This window comes from Cloeon dipterum, chromosome 2 (assembly GCF_949628265.1).
Source record: "Cloeon dipterum chromosome 2, ieCloDipt1.1, whole genome shotgun sequence".
In the NCBI taxonomy this organism is placed as follows: domain Eukaryota; kingdom Metazoa; phylum Arthropoda; class Insecta; order Ephemeroptera; family Baetidae; genus Cloeon; species Cloeon dipterum.
Window position 1 is genome coordinate 35,121,904 of NC_088787.1, and position 23,526 is coordinate 35,145,429.

Consider the following 23,526-nt stretch of genomic DNA (forward strand, 5'->3'; position numbering starts at 1 on the left):
GAATGGAAATTCTCTATCATTCCAAAAGGAGAGGTGCATAAAAGTCATAATTCCAGCAGAGTAAAGTCTCATCTCATCTCGTTTATTTTCCCGAGAAGAAAGAAAAAAAGGCAAATATGTGAAAAGTCAGACACACACACACACACACTTTGGTGTCTAGGTAATGAAGAGAAAGTGGAGGTTTGCGTGCTGCTGCGCCGGCGGCGGCTGCTGCTGCCGCGATTTATGGAAGGTGCTGCTCGTCTGCGCCGCTAATACACAGCTCGCTCGGGCTTTTGCTTCTTGTTTTACGGCGGCGCACGTGTTTGATTTTGGCCGGCGCCCGCCCCCGCCCTGCATGCCGAGAGAGATTTTTGCCAGCGTTGATGTAAATTTTGTGACCCGCCGAGAGCATAAACTTGCCACACTGCATTGCCTGCCAAATAGCTTTGGAAGCACTTTGCCGCCGTTGCCGCCGAAGACTCGATTCGGATCGCCGCCGCCTGCTTCGTTTTCGCACCCCTTTGCCTCTCTCTCCGATGGGCCCGAATCGAATTTGAATCATCTGCTTCTGACCTGAGTAAGCAAAAAGGCTCACAGTTTAAAGACGTACACCGCGCGTGTTGGGGTGGAAGATAGGGGATGATACTCTAGCCTTTAAAGAGGATATATTATTCACGTTCTCTGAACAGTTTTTGAATAAACGGTTTTAAAAAGGAATATTCCCGGAAAATCCTTTAACTAAAATACAGGTTAGGTCCTAAGGATCATGTACAGGTAAAAAAATCAATAGAAAACGGTGTAAATTTTGGAGAAAATCTGCCTTAAAGTTAGCATTGATTTAAACGGAGAGTTCTGAAAGGAATTTTTCAATCGTGATTTTCACTGAATTTCCGCTTTTCCCCAAAGAAAGACTCGCACTGTCAGATAGATCTTAATCAGAGGATTCCAAATCATGTGAGAAAACATGGTCTAGCGCTGGAAATTTCGGAGAAAATTGGCAAAAACAATCTGATTGAGCAACAAAAGGGGGCGTGTCACGCACTTTCCCGCTCTCGCTTTGCTACTTTCACTTAATTATCATTTCAATTACGATTTCATTACCATTTTTTTCATGTAATATCATTTTTATAAATAAAAAAATCTCTATTATTCCAATTTATTTCTGTAAATTTAATTTTCATTCATTGAAATCCGTCTTCCTTCAGAGTGGCGTCCATTTCTGATAAAATTTCTCTCTTCCTCTGCCTCTCCAATAAAAGGACGGAAAAGAATAATTCACTTAGGGGTTGGAGTGTCGTAACCTACTACCCCTCTGAGTGTCCGACCCTTGTCTTCGGACCAATTTCGCAGTGATTGATGACCGCTGTCAAATCTTTAATTGGAACCGAGACGCGTGTCATGCTCTCATCGCTCAGAACACAACAGATTCATCTCTTTCGCTACCGCCGACAAGCACCAAAATAATAATGGTGGGTTTTGCAAACACAATTTTACTCGCAAATTTTTTATTTGATTTTTTTCAGACGCTTCGAGGAAAAAAATGCGTCAATTTTACATTATTTGGCAGCTATAGAGTGATCGAGTGTTGGAAAGTTCAGAGAACTGATGAAATTTGAATTAAAAATCTGAAAAGGCTGTTTTAAAAATATTGCCGTAAGATATGAAGTAAAAATAAAAACTGTCTTTTTATGGATTAAAATGAAAACTCTATTATACTTCAAGTTCAGTCAAATTATTTGCCAGACAAAATCTGATTTATTGACTGTTTTGAATACATGAGCCTGAGCGCAATCGATCAATGAAAAACTAAACTATCAGTTTTTCTTTTTTTCATCAGCCACCAAACGAAAAACTTCCAAGAAGGCCTTTCTCTTGCTCTCATCAGATTCAATATCGTTCACGGCACAAACCAAATGCTCCCTGCAAAATTCAAAGCAGAACTCACACAGGTCCTACATCAAAAAATTAAACAATAATAAAACTGAGAACAATTTTGAAACTGTAATCTCACCTTGGCTCCGAACAAAATTGCCCTCTCGTAAACTGCAGCAGCGTTTTGCACTGTAAGACCAGATTTGAGAATCGTTTCACACTCCTCCATCAGATCCGTCACCAGATAGAAGTGGGCTAAATCGTAAACTTCTGCAAAAGTGATTTAAAAAATTATATCCCGAAAAAATTCGAAATTAATTTTTCACCAAGAGCAAGTTGAGGAGTGAAATCAACTTCATTAGTGTAGAAGTACTTGAGGAACGCGTAGAATGCGTCATAGCTGTGATCCTCGACGGTCTGTTCCCTGAAAGAAAATCATAGAATTAAAATGTTAAAATTTTACCAACCCTTATAACTATACTTTTTGGAACTGTCCTTCCAATTACCAAGGAACAAAGTCTTGAACACACCGCTGCCGATAGTCAACAGATTCCTGTGTGCGTGGATTTTCTTCCCCTCGACAATGAATACAACATCAGCAGTTTCCTGGAACGAGAAAAAGATAAGTTAAATTTCTAGGAGAATGAACAGAATTCTCACAGGATTATCGAACGCTTTTCTTATACGCTCAATTGTGCTTGGGCCTTTTTGGTTGTTTTCATCTTTCGTATTTTCCGATTCTTTCAATCGAAAACTTTGGTAGGTCACTGGATAGGAAGCAGTAAAAAGTTCGTCGAACGACGAGTGTGAAGTGAGCTCTGGAGTCTTAATAATTTGGCCTACAATTAATTTGAGGTGGTATTCAAAGTATTTTATTGAACTAAATAGTACCATTGACCCTGCCCCAAATGTACACCTGGTTATTTTCAGTGATTGCTGCGCACGGGTGGGTGAAGTAATGAGAGGCAGCAATGTCTTTAATCCTACAAAAGAAAAGATTAATTCATTAGTCGCGCTAAATCTTATTGTTTGACCTTCCGATCTTTGTTGAAATAATGGTTGGACTCCCGAGAAAGTAGGTAGTCCCATTTCCCAACTGGCTTTCCTCGTTTTTTCCCCATGCGTATATTCTTCTGTCGGTAGATAAAGCGAGAGTGAAAGTGTCACCACAAACGATTTTGGAAATCACGACTCCCTCGAAGCCAAGTACCTTGCCGGGAATACGCATCAGGTTTGAATTTGAAGTAAAGCCCAACCTGCCATCTGAGTTGTATCCCCATGAGCAAATCTTCAACAATTAAAATATAATATATCAATAAAATATGCTTTCTTGTATACAGAATATACTAAAAGAGTAATTTTTAAGATAATTATACATATATGAATTCAGACATTGCCTTATAATTAAAATTACTAATTTCAACGACTTTGAAATTATGATATAGAAATAAATATACCTCTCCTGAATGTAGGAGCGCAAAAGAAGAGATTGATTGGCATGCAATTGAGGTTACAATTTTCCCGTCCAGCAGTCCGCCAACCTTTCGTGGAAGCAAATGGTCGTCTTTGGTACCCAAACCTAATTGCCCAAGAATATTTTTACCGAAAGCGTAAACCTGATTTACGGAGATGGAATAAATTTGGTCATTTACAAAATAACATGCATTTTAATTTCACACCTCTCCCTCTGACGTCATTGCAAGTGTATGTTTTTCACCACAAGCCACTTGGACAACCCTTTTCTCTTCGAGAGAACCAGAAATTTTGGTGGGCACTTTGGTGTATCGTCTGGTCCCTAGTCCAAGCTGTCCACAGCTATTTTGTCCCCAAGAGAACACGGAACCAGATGCAGAAATGGCAAACATGCAGAATTTATCTTTGTCACCGTCATAGTAGACAGCACATTCAAACCCTGTACCATAGAGTTTTACAACAAACATTTGTTATACACGTATCATTTTGTTACCTTCTATTCCTTGCCCACACAAATTTTCAATGCGCTTGAGCACTCTCACTTCACCTTTGACGCCAGCTCCAAGACACCCTTTTTGGTTTTTTCCAAAGGCAAGCACCGCATCATTTTTAAGAACAATAAGTACGTTTTCTCCGTTTGTGCCTGAAAAAGATAATTGAAACATAAAATGTATCCAAATTCACTGTTCCTAACGGTTGTACAAGAAATCCAGACAAAGATGCAAAAAAATACGTTAATCATACACGCCACAATATATTAAATTGATTCGATTATATTACCGAAAACTCTTGCAGTTCGAATATCTTCCATCTTAAAACCAAAGTAGGCCCAGTTCCTTGGCAATTTAGGCATGGCTACCACTAAGATAATCCAAAAGATTTTGATCAAGAAAAAATTGTGACGCACGCACGAGGTGACTTAATCTTTCCTCTTCCATTTAACTTAATGTCTTTTTCTGTTCTTAGTAGCACTATATATGTATAGAGGGCCACTGGCAGCACTGTGAGCAATGTAATATTTAAAAACATTTTCCATTTTTTAAATACTTTTTAATTATATTGTTGTAATGTTATTCCAATCCTATGACTTTTGTTAAAAAATATGTTTTTAATATTGGAAATGCCTATCATTAAATATAAATAAGTATTCTAGAGTCTGCATATATAGCCGCTCAACCACTGCACTTCTCAAAATAACCGAGGATTTACACCTCGTAAAATTGAAATATCTCTGATGGTTTTCCTCGTAGAATACGACTTACTCCTCATAGTAAAATGTGCCAGCTCAAATTTTCTGAATCAGTGATAAGTTTTTTAACAACCGCGTCTTTGACGTAGCTTCTGAGCACACCATTCGATTCTTAAGGGTCGAATTAGTTAAGGTGGATATTTTTTCCCAACAAGAAGTCCAGCGCGACGTGCAAACCTTTGCGAGAAGTGCGCAGGCGTCAGAGCTGGTTTGAGCACTTGTCTTGCAGAGAGACCACAGCTGTACGAATGACTTCTTTGCCATATCCAGTCAGCTCTGACGCATGCGCACTTCTCGCAAATACGTTCATATTGTTTTGGCGGGAAAATAGTTCCCACGTTACATTGCATCTTTTGTTCGGAAAGAATATCCACTGAACCTAATTCGATCCGACCCTCAGGAATCGATTGGTGTGCTCAGAAATGTCGTCAAAGACGGTCTATAAGAGGTTTTTGTCTGGCCGATGACATGCAATTCACGGATCAGAAGTCAAACTGTCTCAGTGGGTCAGTATCGAGGCCGGCGTTCCTTCAGGGTGCTGTTTTAGGCCCACTTCTCTTTTCAATCTTCACACACGAAGTGGTCAAAACTTATTTAAAGGTCAGTGTAGCTACCATTATTTGTACACGGATGAAAATCAACTAACGAAATGGATATTAGTTGCATTATTTAGTGGGTTCTGAGCGGCGTACGTAGTCCTCCCTCGTACAACTCGACTCAATTAGTAAAGTTAAAATTAATTAATGCAATTTAGCGATGAGATTGAGCTGAGACGAGAGGTTTTTGATTTAGAGTTGGGCGAAAATGGGAAAAACCTAGGTATCGTTTTTAACAAGACCCTCTCCTGGCAAGGCCAAGTTTTGCGTGTATTTTTCCTACCTCATTTAGACTATGGCGATGATGTGTTGTGATTGTGAATTGTAATCTCAGTACTTGTCAATTAAATAAGCTGCAGCGATATTGTGTAACATTGCGATTCGTTATATATATTCATAATATTAAACGTGGACAAAAAGGTTTTACCCTCTATAAAAAAGGTCAAACATGAAATGTTGTAGATATAGGAGAAATCTGCACGTTTTAGTGCAGATCGACGCACACAATTCTGTACAAAAATCATTCTTGAAATTATTTACTGGACAAATAAGTTATATATTTATTGAATGTTTTGATTACAGGCATCTTTCTTCTCATCAACCTCTTCTATTTCCATTTTCAGTTTTTCTTTCCATTAATAGTCACCCAGCGGAAAACTTCCAAGAAGACATCTCTATTATTAGAGTCATCAGACTGAAAATTGTGCATGACACCAACCCAATTCTTCTTGCAAAATTCAAAGCAGTACTCACACAGGTCCTAGACCAAAAATTAAACATTACAATAAAATTGAGAATAATTTTGAAACCGTTTCTCACCTTAGCACCGAACCAACGTGCCTTCTCGTAAACACCAGAAACGTTTTGCACCGTCAAACCTGATTTGAGAATCTTTTCGCACTCGTTAATCAGATCAGTTACCAGATAGAAGTGGGCTATGGGGTAAACTTCTGCAAAAATGACTTAAATGATCATGATTTGAATAAATTTGATTATTAATGTTTTACCAAGAGCAAGTTCAGGCGTGAAATCAACTTCATCCGTGTAGAAGTACTTGAGGAACGCGTAAAAAGCGTCAAAGCTGTGGTCCTCAACGGTCTGTTCCCTGAAAGGAAATCAAAGCATATAAACACGATGAAGGTACACTAACCCTTAATACTTTTTGGAACTGTCCTTCCAATCACCAAGGAAAAAATTCTTGAACACACCGCTGCCGATAGTCAACAGACTTTTGTGAACGTGGATTTTCTTCCCCTCGACAATGAATGCAAAGTCAGCAGTTTCCTGAAACAAGAATAGAGATTAATGAAATTTTCTAAGAGAGTGAACAAGAAATCTCACAGGATTATCAAACTCTTTTTGAAAACGCTCAATTATACTTGGTCCTTTTTGGTAGTTCTCATCTTTCGTATTAATTTTAGATTCTTTCAACTGAAAACGTTGGTAAGTCACTGGATGAAAAAAAGTAAAAGCTTCGTCCAAAGACGGGAAGGTAGTGATCATTGGTTTCAAAACAGTTTGACCTACAATTATTTTGGTGATAATTGGTAGTGAAAGCATTCATTGAACTAAATTAGTACCATTGATCCTGCTGCCCCAAATGTACACCTGGTTATTTTCAGTGATTGCTGCGCACGGGTGGCTCCTGTAATAAGTGGCAGCAACTTCTCGAACCCTTTGTGAAAAGATTTTAGTTACGATACAACTATATTTAAACCCAGATTTGTGTCTCACTTTCCCATCTCTGTAGAAATAATGGTTGGACGACTCTTGATAATATCGGTAGTCCCATTTCCCAACTCGCCTTCACGGTTTTCTCCCCATGAGTAAATTTTTCCGCAGTCGCATAAAGCTAGAGTGAAATATGGCCCACAAACGATTTGGGAAATCGCGACACCTTCCAAACCGATCACCTTGCGGGGACTATATTCGTGGCGTGAAGTTGGAGGGAAGCCCAACCTGGCATCTAAGTTGTAACCCCAAGAGAAAACCTTAAATAAATAAGAGATATAAAATATTTACAAATATGTTTTTTTTATTAGAAATGATTATGATATATACTAATAGGTTAATTTTAAGACAATTATATTTGTGAATGTAAACATTACATTATAGTCCTAAAAGTATAGCATACTATATATTTTGTAAAATACAGATTTCCTCGTAGTCAAAATGAGTATTTTCAAAGACTTCGCAAATCTGATGGTTTACGGAAATAAATACCTCTCCTGATTGTAGAAGCGCAAAAGAAGAGTGTAATTGGCATGCAACTGAGGTAACGATTTTCCCGTCCAGCAGTCCGCCAACCTTTCGTGGATGCCAGCAGTAGTCGACTGGGATCCCCAAACCCAATTGACCTAAACCATTCACACCGAAAGCGTATACCTGATTTACGGAAATCAGAAAGAAATCATGAATCACTTTTCAAAGTTGTGTGCATTTTAATTCCACCTCTCCCTCCGACGTCAAAGCTAGTGTGTGATAACAGCTACAGGCCACCTGGACGACCTTTTTCCCTTTAAGAGAGCCAGAAATTTTGGTGGGCATTTTGGTGTATTGACTGTTGCATAATCCCAGCTGTCCATATTCATTTGCTCCCCAGGAGAATACAGAACCAGATGCAGAAATGGCAAAAATGCTGAAGTGTCCATCACAACCAGTACATTCAAACCCTACAGTTTTCATAATTACAGAAATCAAGGGAAATTTTTACTCTTAATTCCTACCTTCTATTCTTCGGTCACACAAATTCTCAATGCGCTTGAGCGTATTCACTGGACCTTGGATGCCAGTTCCAAGACACTCATTTTGATTTGTTCCAAAAGCGAGCACCTCATCGTTTTCAAGGACAATAATTACGTTATCGGCGTTTGTGCCTGAAAATAGTGATTTTGAAACATAATATATTTATAATTACTATGTTCAACCATCCCGACGGTTATTCAATTAACATATATGAAATGCACACAAAGATGCCAAATTAATACGTGAATAACAAACACGCTATTAAATAATAGTTGATATTACCGAAAACGATTGCAGTTCGAATCTCTTGCTCCTGATAACCAAAGTTGGCCCACTTCCTTAGCAAATTAGACATGGCGAACAAAATTTGATTCAAAAGATTTAGACGAAGACGAAAATTAGAACACACGCACGTTATGTCTCATCCTCTTCCTGTTGATTTAATGTCACTTTTACAATCCTTGGTAGCGCTATATATATAGCTGACCACTGGAAAGCATTAATTGTGAGCACTGAAAACTGCTTTGAGTAAAATTTAAAAACAATTTTCATAATTACTTATTTTAATCACATATGTTTTTTGAAACTTGCGCACTAATGTTCGTTTTTAGCCTATCAGATAAACAATACATCGATTTGCGTTCACCAATAACAATTAAGCTATTCCGCCTTCAGTCCTTAGCACGGCTCCCCGCGACCTCGGACCTTCAGATCTAAACAATCGCGCTGCACGTAATTAAGCTTTTTGTTTCTTTGCCATTTGGCAAGAATCTTGTACAAAATATCCGGGCAGATGTTCAGTGTCGAAAAAATTGCGAAGTGTCAAATGGTGCTGGAAAAATTGGGAAAAGTCGTCAGGGTAGGTCAGGTGGAGATGCTCACCCAACACCTTTCATACAAGACATTAAGACTTAAAATCCGTCTATTCGTCGAAATAATTATTAAATTAGTTTTAAAGTGTTTGTGACCGTCTAGTAGTGCATTAGTTAATTTGAACCGGCGCATCGCGATGACTACGCCAGCAAATCCGCGTTAAAACAGCCCTCAGGTGATGTGACCTGAGGAAGGTTGGTGACTGGCAAGGGTAAAATATCCCCACCGTGTATTATGGCCACGAAAAGGTACGCGAAATCACTGTAAAAGCATTTGTACGCGGTCTGGGAAAGAATCTCAGGCCGTAGTAGGAATCGTGGCCGAGTTAAAATTAGAACTAAAAAAATCTCCCATGCGTTATCCTTATGGTAAAACGCAAAATACAGAGGCCCAATTCGAAATAGGAACAATGTAAAAACAAAAGTCCACGAAACGAGTTTTATTATATTTTCAATTTGCATAACAAATTGCATGAGCACAATAATCGATCAAAAAAAAACGTTCCCTCAGTTTTTCTTATCATTTTCATCAGCCACAAAACGAAAAAATTCCAAGAAGGCCTTTTTCTTGCTCTCATCAGATTCAATATTGTGCATGGCATCAAGCCAATGCTCCCTGCAAAATTTAAAGCAGAACTCACACAGGTCCTACATCCAAAAATTAAACATTAATAAAAGTGAGAACAATTTTGAAACATTTCTCACCTTAGCTCCTAACAAAATTGCCTTCTCGTAAACTGCAGCAATGTTTTGAACTGTCAGACCTGATTTAAGAATCTTTTCGCACTCGTTCATCAGATTAGCCACCAGATAGAAGTGGGCTAAGTCGTTAACATCTGCAAATTGATTTTAATTGTTATTCGATCTTTGAATCAACGCGATAATAAATTCATATACCAAGGGCAAGTTCAGGCGTGAAATCTACTTCATCTGTGTAGAAGTACTTGAGGAACGCGTAAAAAGCGTCAAAGCTATAATCCTCGACGATCTGCTCCCTAAAATAAAATCAAATGAATTAAAATGATTAAATTACTCCAGTAATAACTCTTAAATACTTTTTGGAACTGTCCTCCCAATCACCAAGGAACTTTTTCTTGAATACTTCACTGCCGGTAATCAATAGAATTTTGTGAACGTGGATTTTCTTCCCCTCGACAATGAATGCAAAGTCAGCAGTTTCCTGGACCAAGAAAAAAAGATTAAGAAATATTTTTAAGAGCGTAAACAGAAATCTCTCACATTATTATCAAACTCTTTTTGAAAAAGCTCAATTATGCTAGGGCCTTTCTGGTTGTTTTCATCTTTCGCAATTTTCGATTCTTTCAATTGAAAACGTTGATGGTAGCTCACTGGAGGAGAGGCAACAGCGAAAACTTCGTCAAATGTCGAGAAGGACATGAGCATTGGTTTATTGTTATTAATATTAAGACCTAGAATTAAATAAGTGATAAGTGGTATAATTAATGCATTTAATTGATCAAATTATATACCATTGACACCACCCCACATGTAAAGCTGTTTCTTTTCAGTGATTGCTGCGCACGGGTGGTCCCCGTAAAGAGTTGTAGCGATATCTCGAACCCTGTGTGAACAGATTTTAGATCATTAGTTATACGCTAAAACTAATATATTCCAGCTTTGTGTCTAACCTCCCCATCTCTGCTGAAATAATGGTTGGTCTCTCGACAGATTCGGTAGTCCCATTTCCCAACTGGCCTCTATGATTTTGTCCCCATGAGTAAATTTTGCCGTCGTCGGATAAAGCGAGAGTGAAATTGCCTCCACAAACGATTTTGGAAATTACGACTCCCTCCAAGCCGATCACCTTGCGGGGACTATATTCTTGGCGTGAAGTTGAAGTAAAGCCCCACCTGCCATCTGGGCTGTAACCCCAAGCGCAAATCTTGAACAATTATTAAGAGATACAATATTAAACTTTAAAAATAAGCTTTTTTACTAGGAATATATACTTAGAAAGTAATTTGGGATTTTAATTTTTAAAAAAATCATAATATGAATGCGGACAAAGCAAATAATTTAAATGCAAGTATTTTTATCTCAGAATTAGTCCTAATTAGTTCTGCAAACTATTTTTTAATATGAAATTTTCATAATGATCAAAATGAATAGTTTCAATGACTTTGAAAGTACTGATGGTTTACGGAAATAAATACCTCTCCAGAATGTAGGAGCGCAAAAGAAGAGAAATTTTGGCATGCCACTGAGGTTACAATTTTCCCATCCAGCAGTCCACCAACCCTCTGTGGAAGAAAGTGCGTGTCTGTGGTACCCAAACCTAATTGGCCATTATCGTTTCGACCGAAAGCGTAAACCTGATTTACAGCAATTTGAATAAAATGGATTACTTTCATAATTATAATTTCACCTCTCCCTCAGAAGTCAAAGCTAGGGTATGAAAATAACCACAAGCCACTTGGACAACCCTTTTCTCTTTTAGAGAGCCTGAAATTTTGGTGGGCACTTTGGTGTATTCTTTGGTTCCCAATCCAAGCTGTCCATTTTTCTTTTCTCCCCAAGAGAATACGGAACCAGATGCAGAAATAGCAAAAATGCAGAATTCGCCTTCATAACCATGAGTACATTCAAACCCTGCATCATTCAGTTTGCGTATAGTTATAGAAATCTATAGGGATATTTTGACTCTTAATTTATACCTTCAATTCTTCGCCCACACAAAATTTCAATGCGCTTGAGCTCTTTCACTTCACCTTGGACGCCAGCCCCAAGACACCCATCTTGATTTTTTCCAAATGCGAGAACCTCATCGTTTTCAAGGACAATAATTACGTTATCGGCCTTTGAGCCTGAAAAAGGTGATTTTGAAACATAATATTTTTATAATTACTATGTTCAACCATCCCGACGGTTGTTCAAGTAATATGAAATGCACACAGAGATGCCAAATTAATACGTGAATTACATTAAATAATAGTTTATATTACCGAAAACGATTTCAGTTCGAATCTCATGCTCCTGATAACCAAAGTTGGCCCACTTCACCAGCAATTTAGACATGGCGAACCGAAGATAATCCAAAAGATTTTGATCAAGAAGAAAATTATGACGCACGCACGACTATTTCTTCCTCTTCCAGTCGATTTAATGTCTACTTCCTATCCTTGGTTGCACTATATATAGTATAGCTATGACCACTGGCAGCACTGATAACTATTTTGAATAATATTCAAAAACATTTTCGATTTTTTATTTAATAATACTGATTTTAATAATTATATTGTAAAAGATATTAATAACACCAGTAGACATTATTAAAAAAAGATGTTGGTTTATATATAATTGCTTAATTGCGCACTGATGTTCAATAATTTAGATTTTTTGCCTATCAGAAAAACAAAAAACAAGCGATTATTATGCGGTCTGGGAAAGGATCTCAGGTCGTGGTACCCTGAAAAAGGGCGTTATGGTACTCAAGGTAAAATTCAATTACAACACCTGTCCAATGCGGGATTCAATGGCTAGGGATGTGCAAAAATAGTCGATTTGGCAAAGAAATAATCGATTATTATAGTCGGAAATTCAGAGGCAAATAATCGGTTTTATAATCGGTTTCTAGTCAAATAATCTATCAAATAATCGGTTTCATATGTGGTTTTCTGTATAGGCGATAAATTATATATTTTTCTATGCTACATTTTTTATTTGAAAAGCAAAAGAAGTTCGTTTAGGATATTAAGATGTGTAACATTTTGCCGAAAACAATTTTAAATTTTCATATCACTATTAGCTCTTGTGGAATGTTTTAATCGTGTTGAAGTATTTTTAGACAGTTAAAATTTAATTAAAGTCGCTGTGAGAGGTCAAAATACTTAAACAAAAATAATTGTTTGAGTGAAAAGTTAAAGTAGAACTTACAATTAACAGTCCGCTAAAGATTAAATATTTTTGCATTGTTGGCTCTATATTGTTTTTGGAACTAAGCAACTTCTACAATGAGCAATAATGAAATCAGGTCTGTCAAACAATTAAAGTTCAGATATTGCCAAACTGATTGACAAATTATAGAGTTTGTCAAAGAGTTTTTCGCTTAAAGAGGAATGATACTGCAAAAGCCTGGAAAATGGTTGTTGCCAATGCATAAACTCGTCCCTTAGGATTCAGTTAAAGCCTAAATTGACCTAGGAAGCACTGTAATTTTGCGAGAAAATTGGCTGGAAAGTTAGCGTGCTTTTCAAATGGTAATGGCTGTCTCCTTACTTGAAATCCGATTTTATTTCAAAACCAAGAGTTTCCCCAATAAGTGGCATACACCGTTGAACAGATCTCAACGAGAGGAATCGAAATTTGCCAAGAAAATATGTTCAAGCACTTTAAATTTTGGAGAAAATTGGCAAAATGATTGAATTTTTATTGAAGGAAGGTCAATTTTTTGCTATTGCAAATTGTTGAACAAATTGTTAATCGATCAATTGTTTATGGCATCCAACAATTTAAATTTCCAATTGTTGCCCAGAATCATTCCACTTTAATTTTGATCCCTTTCGTCACGATCTGTCCATTTAATGATAATATGTGATTTATGATCTAAATTTCTCTTCTGGTGAAATAAACTATGATTTCAATTCAAAATATTGATTAGACAATTTAGGCATTTAGGCAATAGGACTTAAATGCAAGCTTAAAAGCCGATTTTCTCACAAATTTGGAAAAAATTTAAGCTTTTCTCTAATTTCGGGTAAATTTAAAAATATTTTTAGTTATACTTTAAGTAACAACAACTTTCTGCAACTGGGTTACCTCATGCGGTCCTTACAAATTATTACATTGCAAATCAATCATTGCTCACGTACATTACTGTTAAAAGATAAAAATGTTAAAATTTGAGCTTTTAAAGTAATAACTACTGTATATTTAAATGATTCATTGTTTAAAAATTATCTGTTTTGCAAGATTCCTTTAAAAATTTGCTTTGGCAACCTCTCCGATGCTTAAAACACTGTTGCACGTTCGCGGATTGCGTGGTTTTCGACAAAATATAGTGGAAAATAACCCCTTTTTAATAAATCAGACAATAATCGCTTTTTTTATGGGAGATAATCGAAAAATAGTCGGTTTGGATGAAATAATCGAAAATAATCGATTTCTAAAATCTGTCAAAATGCTTAAAAATTGATGATTCGTACTCATTTGATAGTCCCGACATCATACAGGCAAAAGAAAAAATAATCGATAATCGGTTTTGCACATCCCTATCATTGACCAAAACCAGCGGCGCCCATGTCCATTAATTGTCGCTGCTCGTTGGTGCCAAAAGAGTACAAAAGCAAACTTTTAAAATCAACCGCCATAATTCGCCTATGGGCTGGAAATGTGGAAATATCTCAAACTCAGAGTTTTACATCATTGTTTGTCAATTATTAGAAGAGGATAAGCGAGTAATCGTAAAAGCAAATTAAAATTATTCCAAAAATATCCCCAAAATATTAGATCCCATGTTATCCTTATGGGTAAACGAAAAATACAGAGTGGCTAAATTCGAAACAGGAACGATGTCTAAAAAGGTCAAAGATTTGATGTTATAAACAAATTTTATTATGTTTTAAATTTGTAAAACAAACTGCATGAGCGCAACAAGCGATCAAAGACAAAGCCATTCCATCAGTTTTTCTTTTCATCAGCCGCCCGACGGAAAACTTCCAAGAAGATTTCACTCTTACTATCGTCAGACTCAAAGTTGTCCACGACATCAACCAAATTGTCCCTGCAAAATTTAAAGCAGTGCTCGCGCAGGTCCTGAATTCAAAAATATTCAAATTCAGAGAAATTTTGAAACTGTAATCAAACCTTAGCTCCTAACAAAATTGCCTTCTCGAAAATAGCAGCAACGTTTTGCACTGTCAGACCTGATTTCAGAATCTTCTCGCACTGCTCCATCAAATCAGTCACCAGATGGAAGTGGGCTATGGCGTACACATCTGCAAAAATGATTTTAAACATTATTCTACGAATTAATGAACTATTTTTTACCAAGAGCAAGTTCAAGCGTGAAATCAACTTCATCAGTGTAGAAATACTTGAGGAACGCGTAGAAAGCGTCGTAGCTGTGATCCTCGACGGTCTGCTCCCTGAAAGAAAATCAAATGAATTAAAATGATTAAATTACTCCAATACGAACCCTTTATACTTTTTGGAACTGTCCTTCCAATCGCCAAGGAACAAATTCTTGAACACACCGCTGCCGATAGTCAACAGATTCTTGTGCACGTGGATTTTTTTCCCTTCGACAGTGAATACAACATCAGCAGTTTCCTGAAACAAGAAAAGAGATAAAGAAAATTTTCTAAGAGAGTATAAACAAGAAATCTCACAGGATTATCAAACTCTTTTCGAAAACGCTCAAATACACTAGGGCCTTTATTTTTGTTGTTCTCATCTTTCGTAATTTTCGTTTCTTTCAATCGAAAACGTTTGTGGTTCACTGGCGGATAGAAAACAGTAAAAACATCGTCCAACGAAGAGTGTGAAGTGAGCATTGGAGTCTCAATAATTTGTCCTACAATTAAATTTAAATATTAATAAAAGAATTTCATTAAACTAAATTAGTACCATTGACCCTGCCCCAAATGTACACCTGGCTCTTTTCTGTAATTGCAGCGCACGGGTGGCTCCTGCAAAGAGTGGTAGCAATTTCTCTAACCCTGCTGTGTGAAAAAGTAGTTAATTTTAGTTCCGCAAAAACAAATATATGCCAGCATTTCATCACACCTTCCCATCTCTGTTGAAAGAATGGTTGGTTTCTTGACAAACTCGGTAGTTCCATTTCCCAACTGGCCTTCGCCGTTTTCTCCCCATGAGTAAATTTTGCCGTCGTCAGATAAAGTGAGAGTGAAATGATCACCACAAACGATTTGCGAAATCACGACTCCTTCCAGACCGATTACCAAGCAGGGATTACATTCCTGGCGTGAAGTCGAAGATAAGCCCAACCTGTCATTTCGGTTGTCACCCCAAGAGCAAATCTTCAACAATTGAGAGATTCAAAATATTTTAATATTAAAATAAATAAGCTTTTTAATTTTTGGGAATGTACTTAAAAAGTAATTTTGAATTTTGGTTTTTAAGAAAATGATATATGCATGAAATTCAGACAAATAAGTAAATCATTCCAATGCAAGCCGTGTTAACTTAGAATTAGTACTACATACTATTTTGAAGTAAAGAATTTCCTAATAACCATAATGAGAGTATTTTCAAGGCCTTCGCAATTGCGATGGTGATGGTTTACGTAAATAAATACCTCTCCTGATTGCAGAAGCGCAAAAGAAGAAAATTTTTGGCATGCAACTGAGGTAACGATTTTCCTGTCCAGCAGTCCGCAAACCTTTCGTGGAAGCGATTGGTCGGCTGTGGTTCCCAGACCTAATTGACCAGAATAGTTTCGACCGAAAGCGAATACCTGATTTATGAAAGTTATATAAAATATGGGTCACTAACATCACAGTATTTTAATTTCACCTCTCCCTCTGACGTCAGAGCCAGAGTATGACTACCTCCAGAAGCCACTTGGACAATTTTCTTCTGCTCCAGGAGGCCTGAAATTTTGGTGGGCATTTTGGTGTCTTTAGTGGTTCCTAATCCAAGCTGTCCAAAGCCATTTTCTCCCCAAGAAAATACGGAACCAGACCCAGAAATGGCAAAAATGCAGAATTTGTCTTCATAGCCAGCATATTCAAAACCTGCATCATTGAGTTTTCATAATTATAGAAATCAAGGGATATTTTTTACTCTTAATTCCTACCTTCTATTCCTTGCCCACACAAATTTTCAATGCGCTTGAGCTCTTTCACTCCACCTTGGACGCCAGCTCCAAGACACCCATCTTGATTTTTTCCAAATGCGAGAACCTCATCATTTTTAAGGACAATAATCACGTTATCGGCGTTTGAGCCTGAAAAGATAAATGAAACTAATTATTATGTTCAAAATTAGTATGTTCTACCATCCCGACGGCTATTACGTTATTAAATATTAGATTATATTACCAAATACGATAGAGGTACGAATCTCACTCTTCTGATACCCAAAGTTGGCCCACTTCACCAGCAAATTAGACATGGCGAACCAAAGACGATCCAAAAGATTTGGATCAAGACGAAAATTATGACACACGCATGAGGTTACTTTATGTTCCTCTTCCAGTCGACTTAATGTCTCTTTTCTATGCTTAGTAGCACTATATCTAGCGCTCCCCACTGCTGTTATCCCTGCGAGCAATGATCATTATAATTAGTAATGTTTGAAAATATTTTCAAATTTTGTTTAAAATTACGTTTTTAATGATATTTTTGTAAAATTCTTACAATTCTTAATGACTGTTTTATAAAAAAATATGTTAATTTATGTTTCAAACTAATTTGTTTGTTTAATTTTTAACCTCTCTTGCCTATTATTAAAAATAACAGCGCTTCCCGGATCTTCGGGCGCTTGACCGTCGAGACAATCGCGCTGCACGTAATCGTGCTTTTCGTTTCTTTGCCATTTCACGAGGATCTTGTTAGAAAACCGGATACTCACGAGAAAATTCTCACATTGTCAAAAATGGCAAAGTGTCAAAATGGTCAGCTTAATTGGCGCTGGAATAATCACCAATACTTGTGTCAGATTTTTTCCTGACGATATTGCGATCGCATTAATCGCTCTCCGGACGACACGCGAGCAAGAGGGTACTTCTCTCGCTCCCCCACTCAACCCTCTGGGTAGCTTAGCTGTACCGTCGCCGCTTTCAACAATAAACTTCAACAATATTTTATGGTATTCAATAGTAAAACCCGGCATTTTTCCTTTGTCCACCTCGCTCCCTTTAAGGACCGTTTTTGACAAAGTTTCTGAGCACATCAATCGATTCTTGAGGGTTGAATTAGCTAAAGGGGAAATTTTTCCGAACACATAGTACAGTGCGATGTGTGAACTTTTTTCCCGCCACAACAATTTGAACGTATTTGCGAGAACTGATCTGGCTGGATGTGACAAAGAAGTCGTTCGTTTAGGCAGTTTCTCTGCAAGTGCTCAAACCAGCTCTGACGCATGCGCACTTCTCGCAAATACGTTCATATTGTTTTGGCGGGAAAAACGGTTCGCACGTCACGCTGGAATTTTGAGTCGGAAAAAACATCCACTCTACCTAATTCGATCCTCTGGAACCGATTGGTGTGCTCAGAAATTTCGTCAAAAAAGTCTTTAACATCTAACGAATTCACAAATAAAGACATGCAAATGTTTCTTAATCATTCTATATTAACAGATGACAATAATAGTATCTTTATGATCTTTATCAAATAAACTAAACGAGTATCCAAATACACACGTTACTTGTTAACAAAGAAACAAAGCATAATTATTACGTGTGTGCAGCGCGATTGTCTCGACGGTCTCTAGCGCCCGAAGATCTGGTGAGCAGTAAAAGTGTTGAAGCGCTGTTTTATTAAATAGAAAAATTGATAACAAACGTATTAATTTCCAATATTAAAAAATACAAATTATTTAATATTGCCATCGGATTGTAATAATATTTAAACAATTTGATTAAAATCGGTATTGAAAATTAATATTTGGAAAATGTATTTAGATATCAAACTCAAAATAATTTTCATTATTCACAGCTGCATATATAAATAGTGCTACCAAGGAGAGAAAAGAGACATAAAATCTACTGGAAGAGGAAAGAAAAAGTCGCCTCGTGCTCGTGTCATAATTTTCGTCTTGATCCAAGTCTTTTGGATCATCTTTGGTTCGGACATGTCCAAATTGCTGGTAAAATGGGCCAACTTTGGTTATAAGGAGCATGAGATTCGAACTGCAATCGTTTTCGGTAAGATATAATCTAATATTTAATAGCGTGTGGTAATTCTAACGTATTAATTTGGCATGTTTGTGTGTGGATTTCAAATTTCTTGTACAACCATTGCGAGTTAGAACTTAGAACAGTGATTTTTAATGAATTTATATATGTTTCAATTATCTTTTTTAGGCAAGAACGCCGAAAATGTAATTATTGTCCTCGAAAATGACGACGAGGTACTCGCTTTAGGAAAAAATCAAGATGGTTGTCTTGGAACTGGCGATGAAGGTGAAGTGAAGGAGCTCAAGCGCAATGAAATTTTATGTACGCATAGAATAGAAGGTAGCAATTTCATATCTCAAATATTCCTCGATTTCTAAATATATGCTAACTAAATGATGATGCAGGGTTTGAATGTTCTGGTGATGTCATCAGCAATCATAGCAGCATTTTTGCGATTTCTGGATCTGGTTCCGTATTCTCTTGGGGAGAAAATCAATTTGGACAGCTGGGATTAGGATCCACTGAATTTACCAGAGTGCCCACCAAAATTTCAGGCTCTCTGAAAGAGAAAAGGGTTGTCCAAGTGGCCTGTGGCGGGTATCATACACTAGTTTTGACTTCTGAGGGAGAGGTGAAATTAAAAAACTTCGTGCAACTGATCCATTTTAATTCAACTTCGATAAAATTCAGGTATACGCTTTCGGTCGAAATTATTGTGGTGAATTAGGTCTGAGTACCACAGTAGAACACCTATCGCGTCCACAGAGGGTTGGCGGACTTCTGGATGGGAAAATCGTAACCTCAGTGGCGTGCCAAAATTTCTCTTCTTTTGCGCTCTTACATTCTGGGGAGGTAATAATTTCTGTAAACCATTGAAAATACTCATTTTAATTATTTGGAAAAATTTTATATTACAAAATATTATGCAATACTAATTAGGACTAATTCTGAGAAAAAAAACTGCTTGCATTTAAAATATTTTGATTCTTCTGCATTTATATATCATTTTCATAAAAATTATTATATTCCTAGAGTAAAATAGCTTATTTATTAATTTAATATATTATTTTTATCTCTTAAATGTTTAAGATTTTCTGTTGGGGTCACAACCGAGATGGCAGGTTAGGCTCATCTTCAACTTCAGTAAAGGAACATAGTCCCTGCAAGGTGATCGGCCTGGAAGATGTCGTGATTTCGCAAATCGTTTGTGGGCCATATTTCACTCTCGCTTTATCTGACGACGGAAAAATCTACTCATGGGGAGAAAACTTTCAAGGCCAATTGGGAAATGGGACTAGCGATAGTGTCAACACACCAACCATTATTTCTACAGAGATGGGAAGGTGAGACACAAATATGGGCTTTACTATAGTTTTATCGTGACTAAAATGAACTTAAATCTTTTCACAAAGGGTTCGAGAAGTTGCTGCCACTCATGACCACAACCACCCGTGCGCAGCCATCACTGAAAATAGCCAGGTGTACCTTTGGGGAGGGGTCAATGGTATGAAAGTTAGCTCAATGCAATTCATTGATTTTACCACTTCAAATTAATTGCAGGCAAAACAATTAAGACTCCAATGCTCACTGTATTGTCGTCGTTGCACGATGTTTTTACTGTTTTCTATCCTCCAGTGAACCACCAAAGTTTTCGATTGAAAATTACGAAAGATGAGAACAACCAAAAAGGCCCTAGTATAATTGAGCGTTTTCGAATAGAGTTTGATAATCCTGTGAGATTTCTGTTTACTTCCTTAGAAAATTTCCTTTATCTCTTTTCTTGTTTGCAGGAGACTGCTGACTATGCATTCATTGTCGAGGGGAAGAAAATCCACGTTCACAAAAGTCTATTGATTACCGGCAGTGAAGTATTCAAGAAAAAGTTCCTTGGTGATTGGGAGGACAGTTCCAAAAAGTATAAAGAGTTATTACTATGGAGTAATTTAATCATTTTAATTCATTTGATTTTCTTTCAGGGAGCAGACCGTCGAGGATCACAGCTTTGACTCTTTTTACGCGTTCCTCAAGTACTTCTACACTGATGAAGTTGATTTCACGCCTGAACTTGCTCTTGGTAAAGCATTAATAATCACATTTATTCAAAGCATAATTTTTTAATTAATTTTTGTAGAAGTTTACGCCATAGCCGACTTCTATCTGGTGACTGGTCTGATGAACGAGTGCGAAAAGATTCTCAAATCAGGCCTGACAGTGCAAAACGTTGCTGATGTTTACGAGAAGGCAATTTTGTTAGGAGCTAAGGTATGATTAAAGTTTTGAAATTTTTCTCAATTTTATTGATGTTTTTTATGTAGGACCTGTGCGAGTTCTGCTTTAAATTTTGCAGGGAGAAGTTGGTTCAGGTCGTGGACAGTATTGAGTCTGATGAGAGCAAGAGTGAAGTCTTCTTGGAAGTTTTCCGTTGGACGGCCAATCAAAAGAAAAACTGATTGAATAGTTCCGTCATAGATCGATTATTGCACTCTTCCAGTTTATTGTAAACCTAAAATATAATAAAATTTATTTCTAATATTAAATCTTGTATACTCGTTTTCATATTGTTCCTCTTTATAATTGATATAGCTACTCATTAATTTTTATGACGCGATGCCGAGCCATTCTGATTTAGATCAATATAAAATGTAAAATGGAATCTATTTAGGCTCATTTCAAGATCAAGTTGAGTCAATTGGATCAAAATCATAAGACTAGAAAGTTTTTGAAAATCGAAAAATGAGATTTTTTCGTTTTGCCATAAGAATAGCATGAGCTCAAATAATTTAAGGATTTTTTAATTCTAATTTAAATTCACCCACGCGATTACAAGCCGATCCTCTTTTAATTGACAAACAATGATGCGAAACCGAGTTTGAGATTTGTCCGACCCATAGGCGAATTATGGCGAATTTTTCAAAAATTTGCTTTTGCATCTCGTCAGCACTAACAAACAGCAATAATAATGAGCAAATATAGGCGCTGCCGACCTCCTGGTCAATTTCTTTTCGTTTTTCCGACTGAAAGAGTTGACACAAACTCAAAATTCGAGTTTCATCAACGCGGGCCTGTGCTAAGATTAATTTTACGTGGAGTGTAGAAATTAATCTCGGCACGGGAATTTTATTTAAACTCAGAATATGTTTTCCTATATACCGGAATTTAATGTCAAAGTAAGAAACGGAAATTGTCAGCAACAAAGAGACTGTCAAACAACAGATTTTACTATGTAGACTTTGACAAACAATAATAACCGTGTTGTCGTGTTCGGAATTTGTTTGATTTTGTCGGTGAAATTTGACACTCGCAATTATGCTGAACGTCCTTAATAGGACAGGTGTTGCTCAAGTTTTCCTCCGTCGAAGAAGTAGAAACAAGTTGCCCACCGGGTGACCAAAGCAGAAAGGTGAGGTCACGACTCACGACGCGCCGTGGAAGTGTAGGCGCGCCAGTCGCTATGATGACGGACGCTGCGACTCGAAGCTCCGGATCAAGCCGTCTGAACTACAGAGTGTGAGACCAACGGCCCACACGACGGTCAGGCGCCTGAAGTTCCGGGGAGCCATAAAATTCCTGAAGCGATATTTATATTTTTAATACTGATAGGCAAAAGAAAAATTAAAAAATAATAATATTGTCAAATAGGGTTGTATAATAAAACATTACAACAACATTATTGAATTTATTTAAAGAAACACCGCAACAGACATAGACATGCATAACAACATTATTATAAGAAGTATATTTAAATAACATTTTTGAAATTGTTAAAAATATTATTTTAATGTTTTTAAATATTATTAAAAATATTTTTAATTGCTGACAGTGCTGCCAGTGGTCTGCTATATATAGTGCCACCAAAGAGAGAAAAGAGACATTAAAGTTATAACTGGAAGTAGAAGATTAAATCACCTCGTGCGTGCGTCTTAATTTTTGTCTAAATCCAAATCTTTTGGATCATCTTTGGTTCGGACATGTCTAAATTGCTATGGAAGTGGGCCAACTTTGGTTATCAGGAGCGAGAGATTCGGACTGCAGTAGTTTTCGGTAATATAATCGTGTAATTCGTCACGCAACTTTGCATCATTTTGGATTTTTTTTTCAAAACGATATTCTTTAACGCATTTTATGTTTATTCGAATATTGTTTCCCTCATTTCAGGCACAAGCGGCGAAAATGTAATTATTGTCTTAAAAAATGATGAAGTGCTCGCTTTTGGAAAAAATGAATATGGGTGTCTTGGAACTGGCGTCGATTATGAAGTGAATGCGCTCACGCGCATTGACAATTTGTGTGGGCAAAGAATCGAAGGTATGAAATTGTCATATGTCAAAATGTCAATGGATTTCTATAATTTAGAAACTGATAAATGTTGCAGGGTTTGAATGTGTTGTGAATTATGACTATTACTCATTTTCACATCAATTCTGCGTGTTTGCCATATCCGCATCTGGTTCCGTATTCTCTTGGGGAGAAAACAGTTTAGGACAGCTGGGATTAGGAACCAGAGATTACACCAGGGTGCCCACCAAAATTTCAGGTTCTCTAAAACAGAAAAAGGTTGTTCAAGTGGCCTGTGGTGGAATTCATACCCTAGCTTTGACGTCAGAGGGAGAGGTGAAATATAAAAATACTTCTGACATATATACATTTAACTCAACTTCGATATTACATTGCAGGTATACGCTTTCGGTCGAAACGATAATGGCCAATTAGGTTTGGGTACCAAATACGACCAATCGCTTCCACGAAAGGTTTGCGGACTGCTCAAAGGGAAAATCGTAACCTCAGTTGCATGCCAAAATTATGGTTCTTTTGCACTCCTAAATTCAGGAGAGGTGGGTATTATTCATTTCCGTTAACCATCAGAATTGCGTAGTCCTAGAAAATATTCATTTTGTTTATTAGGAAATTTGCATATTA

The 23,526-nt window shown here is 37.0% G+C and overlaps 1 protein-coding gene across 1 annotated transcript; it reads right to left on the reverse strand.

Moving 5' to 3' along the window:
- Positions 1 to 1,796: 1,796 nt before the first annotated feature.
- On the reverse strand, positions 1,797 to 3,551 carry LOC135937577 (RCC1 and BTB domain-containing protein 1-like). The gene is made up of 7 exons (XM_065480734.1): positions 3,547 to 3,551; positions 2,746 to 2,837; positions 2,515 to 2,693; positions 2,336 to 2,460; positions 2,181 to 2,278; positions 1,994 to 2,124; positions 1,797 to 1,934 (listed from the first exon to the last, which is right to left on the reverse strand). The coding sequence occupies exons 1-7, from the start codon at positions 3,549 to 3,551 to the stop codon at positions 1,797 to 1,799; spliced, it is 768 nt and encodes a 255-aa protein (XP_065336806.1).
- Between the last annotated feature and the right edge of the window lie 19,975 nt (positions 3,552 to 23,526).